The sequence below is a fragment of the Hippopotamus amphibius genome, chromosome 1 (genome assembly GCF_030028045.1).
Source record: "Hippopotamus amphibius kiboko isolate mHipAmp2 chromosome 1, mHipAmp2.hap2, whole genome shotgun sequence".
In the NCBI taxonomy this organism is placed as follows: Eukaryota; Metazoa; Chordata; class Mammalia; order Artiodactyla; family Hippopotamidae; genus Hippopotamus; species Hippopotamus amphibius.
The window spans coordinates 182,663,212-182,680,222 of NC_080186.1; the positions used below are offsets into that span (position 1 = coordinate 182,663,212).

Below are 17,011 nucleotides of genomic sequence, written 5' to 3' on the forward strand. Positions count from 1 at the left end.
CAATCTCAAAAATGTTAAAATGTGAAAGAAAATCAGCATTTTAAAATCAATGAAGTATGATATTTTCTTGTCATGCTTCAGCTCCACAGGTATTTATAAGTAAAAGCTATAATGAAAAAATTTAAATAAGAAAATGGATGTCTCTGGGTTTTACTGGAGTCATCACCAACATTAAAAAAAAAAAGCTTAGCTTCAGAAATACATCTTCTCAAAATATATTTATCAGAACTTCATTAAATCTAAAAATATATTAAATTTTTGTATAATTATTCTCCAACAGGATAGCTGACATATAAAAGTGTTACATAAATCAAAGCTTTTACCTGATAATATCATTAACCTGAAGAAAGTGTTTGCTAAGGAAATAATCGGTTCTACAGGTATGTGGTTAATATTATCCTGAAGTTGAAGCAGTTGAGCAGGTTCTGCTGCTAAAGAGCACAATCTGCACAAAAACTTCTCTCTTCTTTATTATATCCTGAAAGAAAAGTCTAAAGTATGACAATTATGAAAATAATTCTGAAAGGAATTTAAGAGTATACTGTTAGCCCATCAAAATTTTGAAAAAATTTTCAATACAAAATAGAAAGGGAAAGTATATAACATGCTTTAACATACTATAATATGCTAATAATAATGAAGACATCTGTTAATTTCTGGCCAATGGAAAGCAACAGGGGTATAGTAATTTAAAGTAATAGGTAAGGGAATTCCCTGGCGGTCCAGTGGTTAGGATGCTGTGCTTCCATTGCAGGGGGAATGGGTTCGATCCCTTGTCAGGGAACTAAGATCCTGCAACCTGCATGGTGTGGCCAAACAAAAAACAAGAATAAATAAGTAAATAAGTAAAGAAATAAACAAGAGTAACTCTATTTAGTTACACAATGCATTTTATACTCACAGTGAATACAAATGTCTCAAATCTGAAAATTCAAAATATTCAAGTCTGAAAAAGTGGAAAGCTGTTCTACTTGCTATTCTATATTTTGGGTTGATTATACAGAAATCCTTTTTAAAGGCTGCTTAGCATAAGAGTCACGAATGCTCATTAAAAGAGCCTAGAATACTCCTGGCTTATATTATTGTTGACATTTTAATGATACAAATTTTTTTTTCATTTTAATCTCATAAGTCACTTTAACAGTCAACATTCTTTTATCCTTACCCACAAATTTACTTCTTTCTTTGCTCTTCTTCCCTCTTCAACTCACTCCTTATATTTCAGATTTCTTTCTGTGTAAATTACCCTCTTTAGAATTTCCTTTAGTCCGAAGGCTTGCTGATTGCAAATTCTCTCATTATTTCTCTAACAATGAATTTATTTCATCCATAATCTTGAAAGACATTTTTGCTAAATTTAGAACTACTGTTTGGCAATTATTTTCTTTCAACACAACATCTTCCAGCTTCCGTGGTTGCTGAGATACTCTTAACAGTTAGATTTTTTCAGTTGGTGAAAGGAAAAGGAGACTCTCACTCTGTGTCCTGAGGTTTAAGCATAGGCTATCAAACTCCTTAAGAGCGACTGAGCTAGAGGAAATCACTCTGCTCTTAATTCTTCATTCTCCTGGCCTGAAGGGTAGGAAAGACACTGAGGCCTCCAATCAGATCTCCCTCTTTTGGGTGATGGGGGGGGCGTAGGGAGGAGTAGACAGAGCACATTTATAGCTGTCAATGTCAAAGTCATACATAGTCCAAACCAAGCTCTTTATAAATCTTTAGCTCTCTCATCTTTGCCCTGGGATTTGATGCTGTGCTGCAATAGTGGCGACAACCTGGGGCTGCCCAATTAAAGCCATGGTGTTCAGGAAATGGGCAGGTAACACAGTGGGGCACATAAGCAGACCTTCCCAGTAAAACCACAAAAGATCATGTAGTATAAGTAAGAAATAAACAAAGTTACTAATATTTTAGGTGTTATTACCAAAGCATAACTCATCTGTAATAAAGTCTGACTCCATTTTTTTAAAGATTTATTTTATTATTTCATTTACTTATTTATTTTTGGCTGCGTTGGGTCTTCATCACTGCGCACAGGCTTCCTCTAGTTGTGGCGAGCAGGGGCTACTCTTCGTTGCGGTGCATAGGCTTCTCATCGTTGTGGCTTATTGTGGAACACGGACTCTAGGTGTGCATGCTCAGTAGTTGCGGCACGTGGGCTTAGCTGCTCCGCGGCATGTGGGAATCTTCCCAGCCCAGGGCTCGAACCCATGTCCCCTGCATTGGCAGGTGGATTCTTAACCACTGGGCCACCAGGGAAGCCCCCTGACTCCATTTTTGATGTCTGCCTGCTGACAGCTTTCAAACCCCACTGCTCTCCCTTCCTCTTCTGCCCACATCTAGGCAAGTTGATAAGAAAGTGCTCCTTCCTTTGCACGGGCAGAAAGTTCAAATTATGCAAGACCTGGTCTGCATGTGGAAACCTGCATCCCAGTCCCACTCCCTAACCACATAAAACCCTGAGATAGTCACTGTTCCTTGTTCTCCCCCCAAAAGCTTATTATGTGAGTGATAAACCTTTACAGATCAGATCCTCTCGGTGTACATGTGGTATCTTCAGTCTCTACATCCAAATCAATTTTGCACAGGGGATGCTACAAATATTAGCTTATGTGACTGATACAGAAATTAGTACTAAAAGGTCTGTAATGAGAAAGTGATAACAGTCACAATGAAGGAAAAGACACTGACTTAGGAGTGGGCACTGGGCAACATGGAAACTATTGTATTGGAGGCTATAAAGTTAGTGATCCCTGTTTGTAGTGGCAAAACATTTGGCAAAACTATCACTCTGATACCTTGAAAAGCAGATAAATTTACCCACGAAAACTCTTTTCTCTTTGACATAAAACCTGATGATTTTCCAGATACTGGGAACTTTGTCACTCTGGATCCCAGAGTGACAGCATGTTTGACATGATAAACATACTGCATGAATTAGAAATACTCTGATATTTGTTATTGCAGCATAAACTAGCCCATCCTGACTGATAACAAAGGGGTATTCTTTACAACTGCCTCCTTTCCTCTATCCAAGTGTGGTATAACAGCACACAGAGGACTGTATACAAGACTCTCTGTATTTGCCCCTAAGAAGAAATGAGCTGAGCTATTTAGGAGATCCCTGACTGTTGGAAGGTCCAAAGCGGCTTGAAAGTTGAAAACAAGCCTACTTTCATAAAAGGGCTGAAAACAAGACTAGCATTGTTTTAGACAGAGAGTACAGGGACAGGAAATGTCTATTTGACCGGCCTCTAACTCCTGATATACTGAAGTTTTTTCTCATTGCATTGAAAAAAAGTTAAAACAAGCGCTTAGGCCAGAAAGAAGAGGCACAGCTAATTTTGGCAGGTTCCAAAACAGTGATACACCATTGTGTGAAATGAACAGGCTATATGCACTACATATATGATACTATTTTTGTTTTTTTAAAGACATTTGTTTCTGTACTCATTTGTACAAAAGCATCTAGAAATACATACTCTAAAATGTTAACACTAGTGTTAATCAAACAAGGAAGCAATTAGACTGAGGTGGTTCTAATACATTAGAAGCCTATGTAAGCAAAGCAAAACCTAAGCCTAAAATGCCTCAAGGTTAAGAAATCAAAACCTAAGAACAACCAATCACAAACAGCCAACTTGGCTTTCCAAATAATGCAACTGCTTAAGCAACAGCCAATTAGATAATTCCCTTCCTCTGCTTCTGCCCATTCTCTAAAAAACGTCTTTCCCCTAGCCCCTGTCGGTGGAGTGCTCCTAATCACTTCCGATTTGGTGCTGACCAATTTGATTCAATTTTTACTCAAATAAACTCTTAAAAATTTTAATGTGCCTCAATTTATATTTTAATACTAGGCAATCTCTGAAATTGAGATGGCTTCTAATTATTTTCCTCTTACTTGTACTTTCTGATTTTTCTAAAATGAATGTATATTAATGTAAAATAGAAGTTTTAAAAACATTGCGTATCATGTATGCAAGTTGTATATATGCAGAGCTTAATTTTCCTACTAAGGAAAACTTTTATTTATTCTCTGCTACAAATATGACAACTTTACTCTTACTGCAATATTTTACAACAGAATCCTCAATTTTCTCAAAAAATTGCTAGATATAACGTATAAGCTAATAATCTTTGAGCAGTCATTTTAAAAATATAATTTCAAACATTTTAACCATGTACTACTAAAACATACTTTAGAATACTATGACCCCTAATGCCTAAAAAATAACAGGAGTCTTTGTTAAGTGTGAATAGCATAAGATAGACAATAGAAAAAAGCAACAGAATACTAAAAAAATTCTCTTAAAAATATCAAGTTTAAGTTCTCTATCCAAAATGAGTCAATCCATGAAATTAAATCATTTAGTAAATGAGAAATATGATCTAAAGGACTGGCTAATTGTAAATGCATTCTTTTGATGTTCACAAATAATAAAACGCATTTCTTGTGCTATATCTTGACTGTGGTAGTGGTTATATAACTAAATGCATTTTGCCAAAACTCAGTAAAATGTATGCTTAAAGCTGTTGAATTTTAATGTGTTAATTACACTTCAATAAAGCTGATTTTTAAAAATCACAATTTTTTACTAAAATTTTCAGATTATTTCCAGACAATTTTATTCAATAGCTTAACCATTCAAAACAATCTGTTACATTATATGAACTTAGAGAGAAAAAAAATCTATATATAGTAGAAGTAGAATCTCCTCCTCATAAATTTCCTATCCCCAATACCCAGTAACAGTGGCTACAGAATTTCAGTCATTCTTCCTTCCTCTCAACTTTCAATAGGCCATCAAGTCCTATAAATTCTACTTTCTTTCATCCCTACTCTACTGCCTTAGTTCATTTCTTTCTGGACTACTACAACAGACTTCTCATTGATTTCCTTGTCTTTAATCTCCCACCTACCAATCCAGCATCCTTAATGCAGGAAAAAATTATCTTGTGCCCCCCGCCGCCCCCCACCAATGAACAAATAAAGCAACAATAATGCCAATAAAAACTTGTTTTAAAAAAGCATATATTTTGTATCTCTGCCTGTAGAGCCATCCTCTCCTTTTCTGTCTGTGAAATATCTACTAATCCTTAAAAAAATCCAGTTTAAATATAATTTCCTCCATTCCCATTTTCCTCCTCTAGATGTGAATTCTTCTAGGCCAGGGTCTGAATCTTCTTCACTAAGCATACTGCCTGGCTCATAGTAAATATAAATTATGAATTGAATAAAGGAATAAAAATAGTATTACTAAATCTATTTTTACTTAGACAAGTACAAATTAACATTTTTCTAAGATAAAAAGCTTAGAAAATTTGATAATGTAGAAACTGTACCTTATCTACATGGAAAATTAAATCCAGTTCACAGACGTTTTCAAAACACTTGTCTAAAGTTTCCACAAATACCTACAGAGAAGAAAAAAGGTTAAAAGCTTTTGAGAACTGTATAAGTTCAATCAAATCTATTATCTACAAGGCAGACAATTCTTAATTATGAACTAAAACTTCTAACTTTATTATCATATTTCTTTTTTTAAATTAAAAACTGTATTAAGTGCAAAAAGAATAATTATAGACTTTTCATCTAAACTATTTTTCAATATATTAATAGATCCCCATCAACAAATGAATGGATAAAGAAGATGTGGCATATATATACAATGGAATATTACTCAGCTATAAAAAGGGATGAGATGGAGCTATATGTAATGAGGTGGTTGGACCTACAGTCTGTCATACAAAGTGAAGTAAGTCAGAAAGAGAAAGACAAATATTGTATGCTAACTCACATATACGGAATCTAAAAATGGTACTGAGGAACTCAGTGACAAGAACAAGGATGTAGATACAGAGAATGGACTGGAGAACTCGAGGTATGGGAGGGGGCGAGGGGTGAAGGGGAAGCTGAGACGAAGCGAGAGAGTAGCACAGACATATATATACTACCAACTGTAAAATAGTCAGTGGGAAGTTATTGTATAACAAAGGGAGTCCAACTCGAGGATGGAAGATGCCTTAGAGGACTGGGGCGGGGAGGGTGGGGGGGACCCGAGGGGGGGGGAGTCAAGGAAGGGAGGGAGTACGGGGATATGTGTATAAAAACAGATGATTGGACCTGGTGTACCCCCCCCAAAAAAAAATTAATAGCAAAATTAAAAATAATTAAAAATTTAAAAAATATATTAATAGATGAAATACAATAAACAAAATAAACTTCACTGAAAATTACCAAGAACTAAAAATTGTTAGCACCATTACTTACAAAATTACTGAAAAATACTCAAATCAGGCTCCCTGTCTTCATATGAGGAAAAAAGAAAGCTTGTCGTAAGTATCTATCAAGCTAGATGGGCACAGTCCAAATCTCAACCACATCTAATACAGCCAGTAAGTTTTAATTAGCAAATTGGTATAAAAGATCACTAAAAATTAAACTTATGAAAAAAGCATGGACTTTGGAATCAGATTTACCTGGACTCAAACTCTGGCTCGAATAATACCTTGTATGACCTTATGTGGGAAAGGGCTAGCTCAGTTAGCTCGGGTTGTTCAATCCCTACACATTCTCCAAAATGGCCTGTTTTTAGACTAGCCTTTCACTACTTCTGGGAACTGAGTTCTGAGCCTTTCTGTCTGATAAGAGTGTTTCTGCATGCCTGAGGTCCTGGGCCACATTGTACCAGCATGAGCAGATAGTTTATGCTAACAATGTGATTTACAATGAACATATTTTTTTCTCTGAGGTCCTGGAGCTTAAGCAACCAAGGTCAGTCACAGAGGTGTCACATGCCTATACGACTGACCCCCAATAAAAACTCCTGGAAACCCAGGTGAGCTTCCCTAGTTGGGAACACTTTGCACATGTCACCACATATCACTTCTGGGGGAATTAAGCACATCTTGTGTGACTCCAGTAGAAAGGGACAACACCTGGAAACTTGCACCCGGTTTCCTCCAAACTTCCCCTCATGTGCCTTTGAGGGTTTTACTCTGTATCCTTTGACTGTAATAAACTCTAACCAAAAGCATAGCAACTCCTGACTCCTGTGAAACCTAGCAAATCACTGAGATGGCTTTGGGGACTTCTGATACAAACTTTCAAAAATTCATCTCTTAAATCCCATTTTGCATAGTTGTCACTATTCTATCACTATTTCTGTACCCACTACCCTTCTCAATAGTAATTTTCACAAATAGAATGATGATAACTTTATCACCCGAACTGGGGGGTATTAAGAGTAAAAGAGACTAGCTATTAATTATTATGTTATAATAATAGTATGCAATGTTATTGTACTATAAAAACAACCTGCAACAACAGATATAAACCAGGACTTTCCAAGCAAACTGAAATGTATGGTCGCTGTATTCATAGGTGATCCTACTGGACAGAGTAAAATCTAAACAGCAGGCTTCCTGCTTCTCCTGTTATTTTTATGAAATTCATTTGTTTTGCTACATAATAAATAGTTCATTCATTCTTGTCGTTATACAGTATGCTATTGCAGAGATATACCAAAAGTATTTATCTATTCCACTGTCAACAGAAATTTGGGTTATTTCCAGTATGGGGCCATTACAATTAGTAAGTACTGCTGAGAACATTCTTATGTAACTCTTTTAGTGAACATACAAACACATATCTACTGAATGTATACCTAGAGTAGAATCACTGGGCCATAGAGCAGATAGGTTTTCAAAGCAATTCGCAATGGATTTTCAAAACAATTAAAAAAATGTACAATCCAAGTAGTAGTATATGGGAGTTCCCACAGTGCCACATCCTTGTCAGCACTTTATGTTGTCAATCTTTTAATTTTAGCCATTCTTATGAATGTGTGGTGGTCTGTCATTGTACCATATTCATTTATATTTCCCTGATGCCTAAGGAGACTGACCACCATTTCATATTTACCAGCCATTTTGATATCCTTTTTCATGATGTCTGTTCAAGACTTCTGCTTATTTTTCTAAGACTTCTGCTCATTATCTGTCCCTTTCTTATTGATGTGTATAAATTCTTTACATATTCTAGATACAGTTGTCTTATATACATATTACAGATATCTTTGCCCACTCTTTGACTTGTCTTTTCATTCTCCTAATGATGTTTTTAAAAGAACAGAAGTTTTAAATTTCAATGCAGTCCAACTTATCTGCTTTTTCCCTTTATGGTCAATCTCTTTTTTTGCCCACTTTAAGAAATTTTTGCTTACAGCAAGGTCAGGAAGATATTCTTGCAGAAGAAAACAAAAGCTTCATGGTTTTATTTTTCATGTTTGGACCAAATCTATCTGGAATTAATTTTTGTACATGATGTGAGGTGGTCTTTCTTAATTTAAAAATCATTATTAAACTTATTATTCAGAATAAAGTTTCCAGTATGCCTTTATTTTTTCACATTTACTTTTTCCAGATCCACTGGTTTGATTACACATATACTATAGTCATTCTTTTTTAACCATCAGAAGAGGACTATCTTAGTGAAAATGCTGTCTAAATAGTTTCCCTCTATTTATGTATTACTTATGAAGGATCAATGAAACCCAATGAATGTGTAGACTATACTAGACAGAGAAACAAAAAAATTTCTTGGCAGCAATGAATGTGCCACTGGTAAACTACAGAGTGTAAAAAATATGAGCTGTCTATAGAGGCAGTATAGCAAAGTAGTGAGGAAACCAGAAAGACCTGGCTTCAAATTCCTACTTAGCTACTACCTAGCTATGTGAACCTAAGCATCACTTAACTCCTCCAAATATCACAACTATAAAATAATTATACAATTACCTACTTTTCTGGATTATCTTAAAGATTCAGTTAAATAATTTAAAGTACCCAACACTGACCAAAACACATCTACTAAACAAAAGCCAGTACTATTTATCTGGTTATTCAAAACATATGATTACAAAATTAAAACAGAAATAGGAAAGTCTAACTCTGCTAATAAACACTGATATAAAAGCAAGGTAACTACATACTGTGGTTGCCAAACCTTTGAGATATGCTTATTAACTTAGAAAGAAAAAAGGGTGTCAATATTTAAACCAGAACAATATCACCTATGAAAAATGTAAATATTTTTTAAAAAAGCAAAATATCATTATAACTACATGTTCTTAACTTAGGAAGAATTAAGATTTAAGGCATTCAAATGCTAAGTTTGGTTGAAAAATTAAAAATCTGCTTCAAAAAACTCTCTATTAATTTTCTTTTGAGTTAGCAAGAACTACTTAACATAATTAAAATCTAGAGCCCCAAGGCAGATATACACTGCTGATCTGTTACACGGACAAGGTCAATACAAAACTAATAATCTACAAACTGAAGTTAAGAAATTAAGAAAAACAAATTAATGGGCTTTGGGGGTTTTAGCCAGAACAACTGAAAAATAATAAAGTTGCTGTGGTATTGTATTTCACAAAGAGAAAGATATAGAGAAAGCTAAAACTAGAAGTGACATGGTAAATGGCACCCTCATTTTTAAGTGATAAAAGTTTAAAGTCAATTTCAATATAACTTATTTACTAAGCAGCTACTCATTAATATCTGACCTTGGGAATTCAAAGGCTGGTCGGAGAAAAATTATTTTTAATTTACTAAAAATAATATTTTAAGTTTTCCTTCATTTTAATAATTACATAGTTTTCCAAAAATAAATATAAAAGATAAAAATATTTTTTAAAATGCCACATCCACATATAAACAGAGTCTCCCTTCCCTGTGCCCTTCTATCAACAGAACTTTCTTGTGTTTCCTTTATCTTTAATTACAAATCTATATGCCTGGGTCCAAAGGGTAATAGGAATCTATTACAAGGCAGCTGAGTACTTAAGAATACTTAGTACTCAACTAAAATTCCAACTTAGCCTTTAACTATGAAATCTAGGGCAAGTTATTTAACTCTAAGCTTCATTTGGGCATAATAATGGTGCCTATGCCATAGAGTTGTTTTAGTGATTAAATGAATAAATATAAAGGGCTTACTTAGAACAGTATCTCAATAAATGTTAGCTAGTATTAAAATACTATATACAGATTAGAAATAAAAATGTGCACTAGATAAAATAAATGCCATAAAATAAGCAATATTATATTACTTATTTGGCAGACCCTCCTTTAAAGTTTCTAGGTTAAAAAAACAAAACAAAACAATTTCTTTCGGGGTTTGGGAACTTCTGCTAAATTTCAGAAGGAATTGATCATACTGTTTCTAATCTATAAAATTAAATAAAATACTAAATGTAAAATTGGCATGTTGTAAAACAGGAAAAGTCTTAAGCCCAAGAACAGGAGGCATAAAATTAAGAATATGCCAAGAAATCTAAAAAAAATTTTTTCAGGCAGCAGCAAGGTGTTCAAGAGAGATAGTGGCTTAGCTCAAGTAAATAATTAAAAAATACCACTAAAAATGTACCAACAAAGCTAGGGAAGACAGACTGAACTTAAAATCAGATCAATTACCTTTGAAGAACAACCATGAATATAGCACTGTTGCATGTAATATTCAGAATCTTTAAATTACTGTGTTTAAGGTGTGAAAATAGCACTTAAGTCAGCATATGACTGGATTCTGTATGGGATTTCCACTAATCCTGATGTAGACACTAATGTGCAAATGATGATGGATATTTTTCTATCAGTAAAAATAGTGACATTTATTGTGCATTTACTATGTACCAGTTAATTTAGACATATTAAACTCTTGACTTCAATATGAAAAAATTAGGAGTTGATGAAAGGACTGTCTTCTATATTCATGTCACAATGATTCTTTAAGAGTTCTTAAAGAACTCAATGATTCTTACTGTGTGATTTCTGTTTTTTTAAAAACAAAAATTAAAAAAAAATTAAATGTTAACAATGATAACAGTTAGCACTTATTGAGTATGTACTATTATGGCATTTCTATTGTTCCAAGTGCTTTAAATAGATTATTTTATTTAATCCTTCACAGTAATCCCATAAGGCAGGTATTTCTTATCAACCATCTGCAGAAGAGTAATTTAAAGCAAAAAGTTAACTAACTACTAGCACAGTTAGGTAGGAAAGTCCTGATTAAAATCCAGAAAGTCTCACTATAAAACTCTTAGAGGAAAACACAGGAAGAACACTCTTAGACATAAATCACAGCAAGATCTCTTTTGACCCACCTCATAGAGTAATGGAAATAAAAACAAAAATAAACAAGTGGGACCTAATGAAACTTCAAAGCTTTTGCACAGCAAAGGAAACTATAAACAAGACGAAAAGACAACCCTCAGAAAGGGAAAAAATACTTGCAAATGAATCAACAGACAAAGGATTAATCTCCAAAATATATAAACAGTTCATGCAGCTCAATATCAAAGAAACAAACAACCCAATCCAAAAATGGGCAGAAGACCTAAACAGGCATTTCTCCAAAGAAGACATACGGATGGCCAAGAGGTACACGAAAAGCTGCTCTACATCACTAATTATTAGAGAAATGCAAATCAAAACTACAATGAGGTATCACCTCACACCAGTGAGAATGGGCATCATCAGAAAATCTACAAACAGTAAATGCTGGAGAGGGTTTGGAGAAAAGGGAATGCTCTTGCACTGCTGGTGGGAACATAAATTGATACAGCCACTAGGGAGAACAGCATGGAGGTTCCTTAAAAACTAAAAATGGAATTACCATATGACCCAGAAATCTCACTACTGGGCATATACCCAGAGAAAACCATAATTCGAAAAGACACATGCACCCCAACGTTCATTGCAGCACTATTTACAATAGCCAGGTCGTGGAGGCAACCTAAATGTCCATCAATAGATGAATGCATAAAGAAGATGTGGTATGTATATACAATGGAATATTACTCAGCCATAATGAAACTGGGACTTTTGTAGAGACATGGATGGACCTAGAGACTGTCATACAGAGTGAAGTAAGTCAGAAAGAGAAAAACAAATATCATATGTTAACGCATGTATGCAGAATCTAGAAAAATGGTACATATCAACTCATTTGTAAGGCAGAAACAGAGACACAGATATACAGAACAAACATATGGACACCAAGGGGGGAAGCCAAGGTTGGGGGAGGAAGTTGGGGTGGGATGAATTGGGAGATTGGGATTGCCATATATACATTATTAATAAGAAAAAAAAATCAAATTGTACACTTAAAAAACAAAAACAAAAAAGGGGACTTCCCTGGCGGTCCAGTGGTTAAGACTTCGTCTTCCAGTGCAGGAGGTATGGGTTTGATCCCTGGATGGGGACCAAAAATCCCACATGCCTCATGGCCAAAAAACCAAAACGTAAAACAGAAGCAATATTGTAACAAATTCAATAAAGACTTAAAAAAAATCCAGAAAGTCTCACTGCAGAACCCACATTCTTATTTATTAAGTATACTCCCTCCAACAATAATATTCCTTTATTTATAATGTAATAAGAGGTGATTATTTAGAAAATTTGGAAAATACAGAGAAGTATAAAGCAAAAATTTTCCATACTTCCATAACCCAAATTAACACAATATTGTGCAAAACAAAGACTGCTTTTACTATAGGAAATTTAATTACATTGTAGTCTCTCCATTAAAGTGACTTAATATGATTTGTATGTTGGATTTAGAAGTCTAAGGCAGAAGTAGGGTTTTGAATTTGTAAGGCTAATATATCAAATATTAACTTTAAAAATGAGAGTAGCCTCTGAATTATTTCTTTCAGTGATAGAAGCTACTCTGAGAACATTTTAAAAAGTTACATTGACATCAATTGTTAGAACTCCATTTAAACTTCTAAGCAAAAGTCGATTTTTTTAATGGTATTTGGCCTTCAAAGATACTCTTCTGTGTATAACTGAATATGGTACAATTGGTATTTTTGAGCACTGACTTAAAACAAAATAAAATGAATAAAAATCTTAGCTTTTCTTTACAGAATATCAACTAATAAATATGGAAATCATGATGGAAAAATCACCATTTGGCAAACACCACCAATAATTCTTTTCAGGCAGGAATCATCAACAGATGCTAAAACTAATGACCAGGGACTCCCTGGTTGCACAGTGGTTAGGAATCCACCTGCCAATGCAGGGGACATGGGTTCAATCCCTGCTTCAGGAAGATCCCACATGCCGCGGAGCAACTAAGCCTGTGTGCCACAACTACTGAAGTCCAGGTGCCTAGAGCCTGTGCTCAACAAGAGAAGCCACCACAGTGAGGAGCCTGTGCACCACAATGAAGAGTAGCCCCTGCTCGCCACAACTAGAGAAAGCCCATGCACAGCAACCAAGACCCAATGCAGCCAAAAAATAAATAAATTTTTAAAAAAATTAAAAAAAATAAAAAATGACATCATGTATCTCTGAAAATGATGCATGGAGAAGGGCATAACGTCACTTGTGGTTTTCAAAAATACATAACCTGAATTTAATCATTAAGAAACATCAAACCTAGCTAAGAATACTCTACAAAATAACTGGCTAGTACTCTTCAAAGGATCAACGTACAAAAGACATGAAATGAATGGAAGACAAAGATGAATAACTATTACAGAGTAAAGGAGGCTGGGGAAAACAGGAAAACTAACATAATATGTGACCTGAATTGAATTCTGAACAAGAAAAATTACATTAATGTGACAACTGGCAAATTTTGAATAAGGTCTGCAGGTTAGATAACAGTATTCTATCAATGTAAATTTCCTGATATTAATTACCTACTTGAGGTTATGGAAAATGTTTTATTTGAAGAATCTGGATGAAGATATGGCATGCAAAAATTCTTTGTATTATATTTGCCACTCTTTGTAGGTCTGAAATAATTCCAATGTAAAAAGTTTTTAAAATTTTTAAAGAAAAAAAAATTTTGAAAAATCAAGCTCAAAAGGCACTATTCTCCTCTATATCCAATCTCTCCTTGAAGCCTACTATTCTACACTGGGAAATAAGGAATTCACCTTAATTCAAAGAAAAATACCAACATAAGCTGAGTTCTTCTCTCTCTCAAACCTAGTTTTGAAGGGCAAAAAATAAATTTTAAGTTACTTCCAGCTCCAAAATTCTGACTTTAAGTACTTAAGTTCCAAAATACTTTCCTCACCTCTATAAAGTAATAACAATTGTCTGCTATATTCTAGGCCCTGTGCTGACTGCTTGATATACATTAGCTCCAATTCTTATAACAACACTGACAAGGCAAGTATGAATATCAGCATTTACAGACAAGAAAACTGGGGATGGATAAGACTAAGTAATTTGCTCAAAGTTATAGAACTGTTAGATGACACAGTCAATACTGAAACCATACCATCTAACTCCAGTCACCAACTATGACACTATAATGCCTCCCAAGAGGACTGCTGAGAGGTCAACAAAACATGTAAATTAGAATAGTAAGTATCATCAGATTTGATACCTGGGTTTATCATGAAGAAACAGCAACATAAATAACTAAAAAGTGAATTATTACATTTCTAATTATTGTAAATCAGGCTTTTCAACAATGAACATAAGATTCCTAAAAGGATTTTAGGAATGCTGAATCGCTCTAACAGTATCCGATTCAAATTGTTCACAGAGCTATTTTTTGGTTTCCTATATATATAAGAAACAAAGCTTATTAAAAACAGAAATTTTTAATACTCCGGTAACATAGTATGGTGTAGCAAGCAGAATCTTCCTAAAATGATCCTAGGCATTCACTCTGGATTGCCCAGAAAATAAAAGAATTGGGCCAGGGCTCCCTCTTGTTCCAGCAGGAGGAACTGCATGAGAACCCATCTCTCCATGGGACCAGGGGTTTATCCCAATCAACCTCCACCCCGCCCCCCCCCGCCACAGGGGAGCTGCAACTTCCCAAAGTCCTCAAGAGCCGGTCAGCTAGTTTTCCCAGACAATTCTTAAAAACAGGTGGCACCTAAACACGTATAGCTCAAAGGTTAAGTAATGTAATGTATATGCCACCCCACTGACAAGGATGCTTTCAATGAAGCCTACCTTCATAATAAAAGAGAACACTGATGTGGGGTGGGAGGGATGAGGCCTTCACTGGCACACTAGTCTATGTTTAGTAGTATCTACGTTGGTGCAGTTTCCTACGCAACAGTGGGAAGATCGGGGGATCTTTCTTCACTTAAGTATTCTTGGTTTACAAACTTCCTCAATTAATCCTATCATCACGTAATTCCTTCACAATGCAGAATTCCTCCTAAGCCATCAAAGAGCATATAGGATAAAAAGATTCACAAATTCTTGTAAAAAATGCAAAGAAAAATAAAAGAACTTCTTCACCCAATTCAGTTTGAGTACTAATGAAATAATACTTTATATGCCTTCCTTAGAAATATATGCTGTAATGTTAATGTTAGCTAAAAACCACTGACTACTACAGGTCATTTAGCGACAGTCTTCACATACACTATCTTTTTTTTTTTTAATACTTTCACCTATTCTATGAGTTGATATTATTATTATTACCCCCATTTTGCAGATGAGCAAAATCAGGGTCAAAGAGGTTAAATAACTTGCCGAAAGTGATACAACCAGTACAAAGCAGGGCCTGAATGGTTTTAACTACTACTAGCTTGCTTTAATTCAATGATATTTCTAACAACTCATGAGGTCTATAGGCAGCATACTGAAACAGGCATACCTTACAAGTGAAAAAAATTCAAGGTTTATAAACATTAAATGACTTGCTCGACATCATACTAAATTAACATTACTAGCAATAAGTAAGATAACTTCACAAAAGTCAGCCTAACACTCAGTACTACAGTACTACAGTACTATATACATAAGAGCTCTAGTTTATATTCGTATTCTAACACCATCGTTAAAACACACCTTTCTAAACCTAAAGAAAAATTTAGCTGTTAGTTCTCAATTTTTTCCTAACTATAACTGAACAAGGCTGATGCTGATATAATTGCTACATGTGATACAGAAAACTATTACAAAATTTGGAATTATCCAATGAATTTTTATGCCTCTATCATCAGCATGGCATACCAAATTAATTGAGGACAATATGACTGCTTATAAATAACTCAAACAACCAACATTAATATTTAATGAACTTCTTTTCTCACTCTGTAAATATTTTAACACTTCTAATGAAGATATGCTACAACAGAAAGGACTTCAAAAAAGGTCAGCTATCAACTCTAAAACTAACTTATACTGCAGTCAATATCACACTAAATAGTACACACCAGAAACAAAAAAAGCTCACATTTTTCTCCCAACTAACAAAGAATTAAAACAAACAAACAAACAAAAAAACAGAAGCTGATTATTCAACTTGGTGACACATTGGTATAAATTCCACATGGAATTTACTAACAATTCCTTCTCTCAGATTTTATATTAGAAAAAAGTCAAATCTGGGACAACAGATGCATACCTTAGAAACACAAAATCATTGCATAAAAATATAGGCTTCCAATGATCATTTGAATTGCATCATTTTTAATATTCAAAAAACCAAAATGAAATGTGTTTAGTCATCACATGTTTATGTTTATTAAGTTTTCTTGACCCATTCTCTAAAGAAAATACAAAATCAAAAGATTTTGGTCTAAACTCTCTTGATTCATAATTTTCCACTTTTACTTACATTACCCTTGCCTTTCTCAAAACTAGAGGATGGACAAAGCAAGAAAATTAGTTCTAAGTAAGCGAATAACTGTTTCATGAAACAGAAGCAGAAACAATAAGCTACTCCCTTTCATCTTTGTTCACTCAACCAATGTTTTTAAAGTGACTGACTTTTGTATGCTCAGAACTCCCTCTGAAGTATTTAATGATCTGTGATAACCAGAGAAGAAAGACAGCAACTACAGAACTTCCAACATGTCCAAGATAGTGACAGAATTCATCCCTGTAAGGTAAATTACAGAAAGTTTTTTTTTGTGACATGATAGATCAACATGTAATAACTCAATAGGATCTTCTTATAAAAACAGCTCAAGCCTACATTAGAAATGGGAAGATAATATAAGTCTCCTGAAAT

General features: G+C 34.4%; 1 protein-coding gene across 5 annotated transcripts in view; it reads right to left on the reverse strand.

The window, feature by feature from the left end:
- Nucleotides 1–17,011, reverse strand: part of AP3S1 (adaptor related protein complex 3 subunit sigma 1) — a 64,678-nt gene that overhangs the window by 16,828 nt on the left and 30,839 nt on the right. For 3 of the 5 annotated variants that reach the window (XM_057737015.1, XM_057737003.1, XM_057736999.1), the window contains exon 4: nt 5,344–5,415. The exons of the other annotated variants lie outside the window; for them this stretch is intronic. In XM_057737015.1, coding sequence (XP_057592998.1) covers nt 5,344–5,415 — 72 coding nt within the window. The remainder of the gene's footprint in view (nt 1–5,343; nt 5,416–17,011) is intronic. 5 annotated transcript variants of the gene reach the window in all.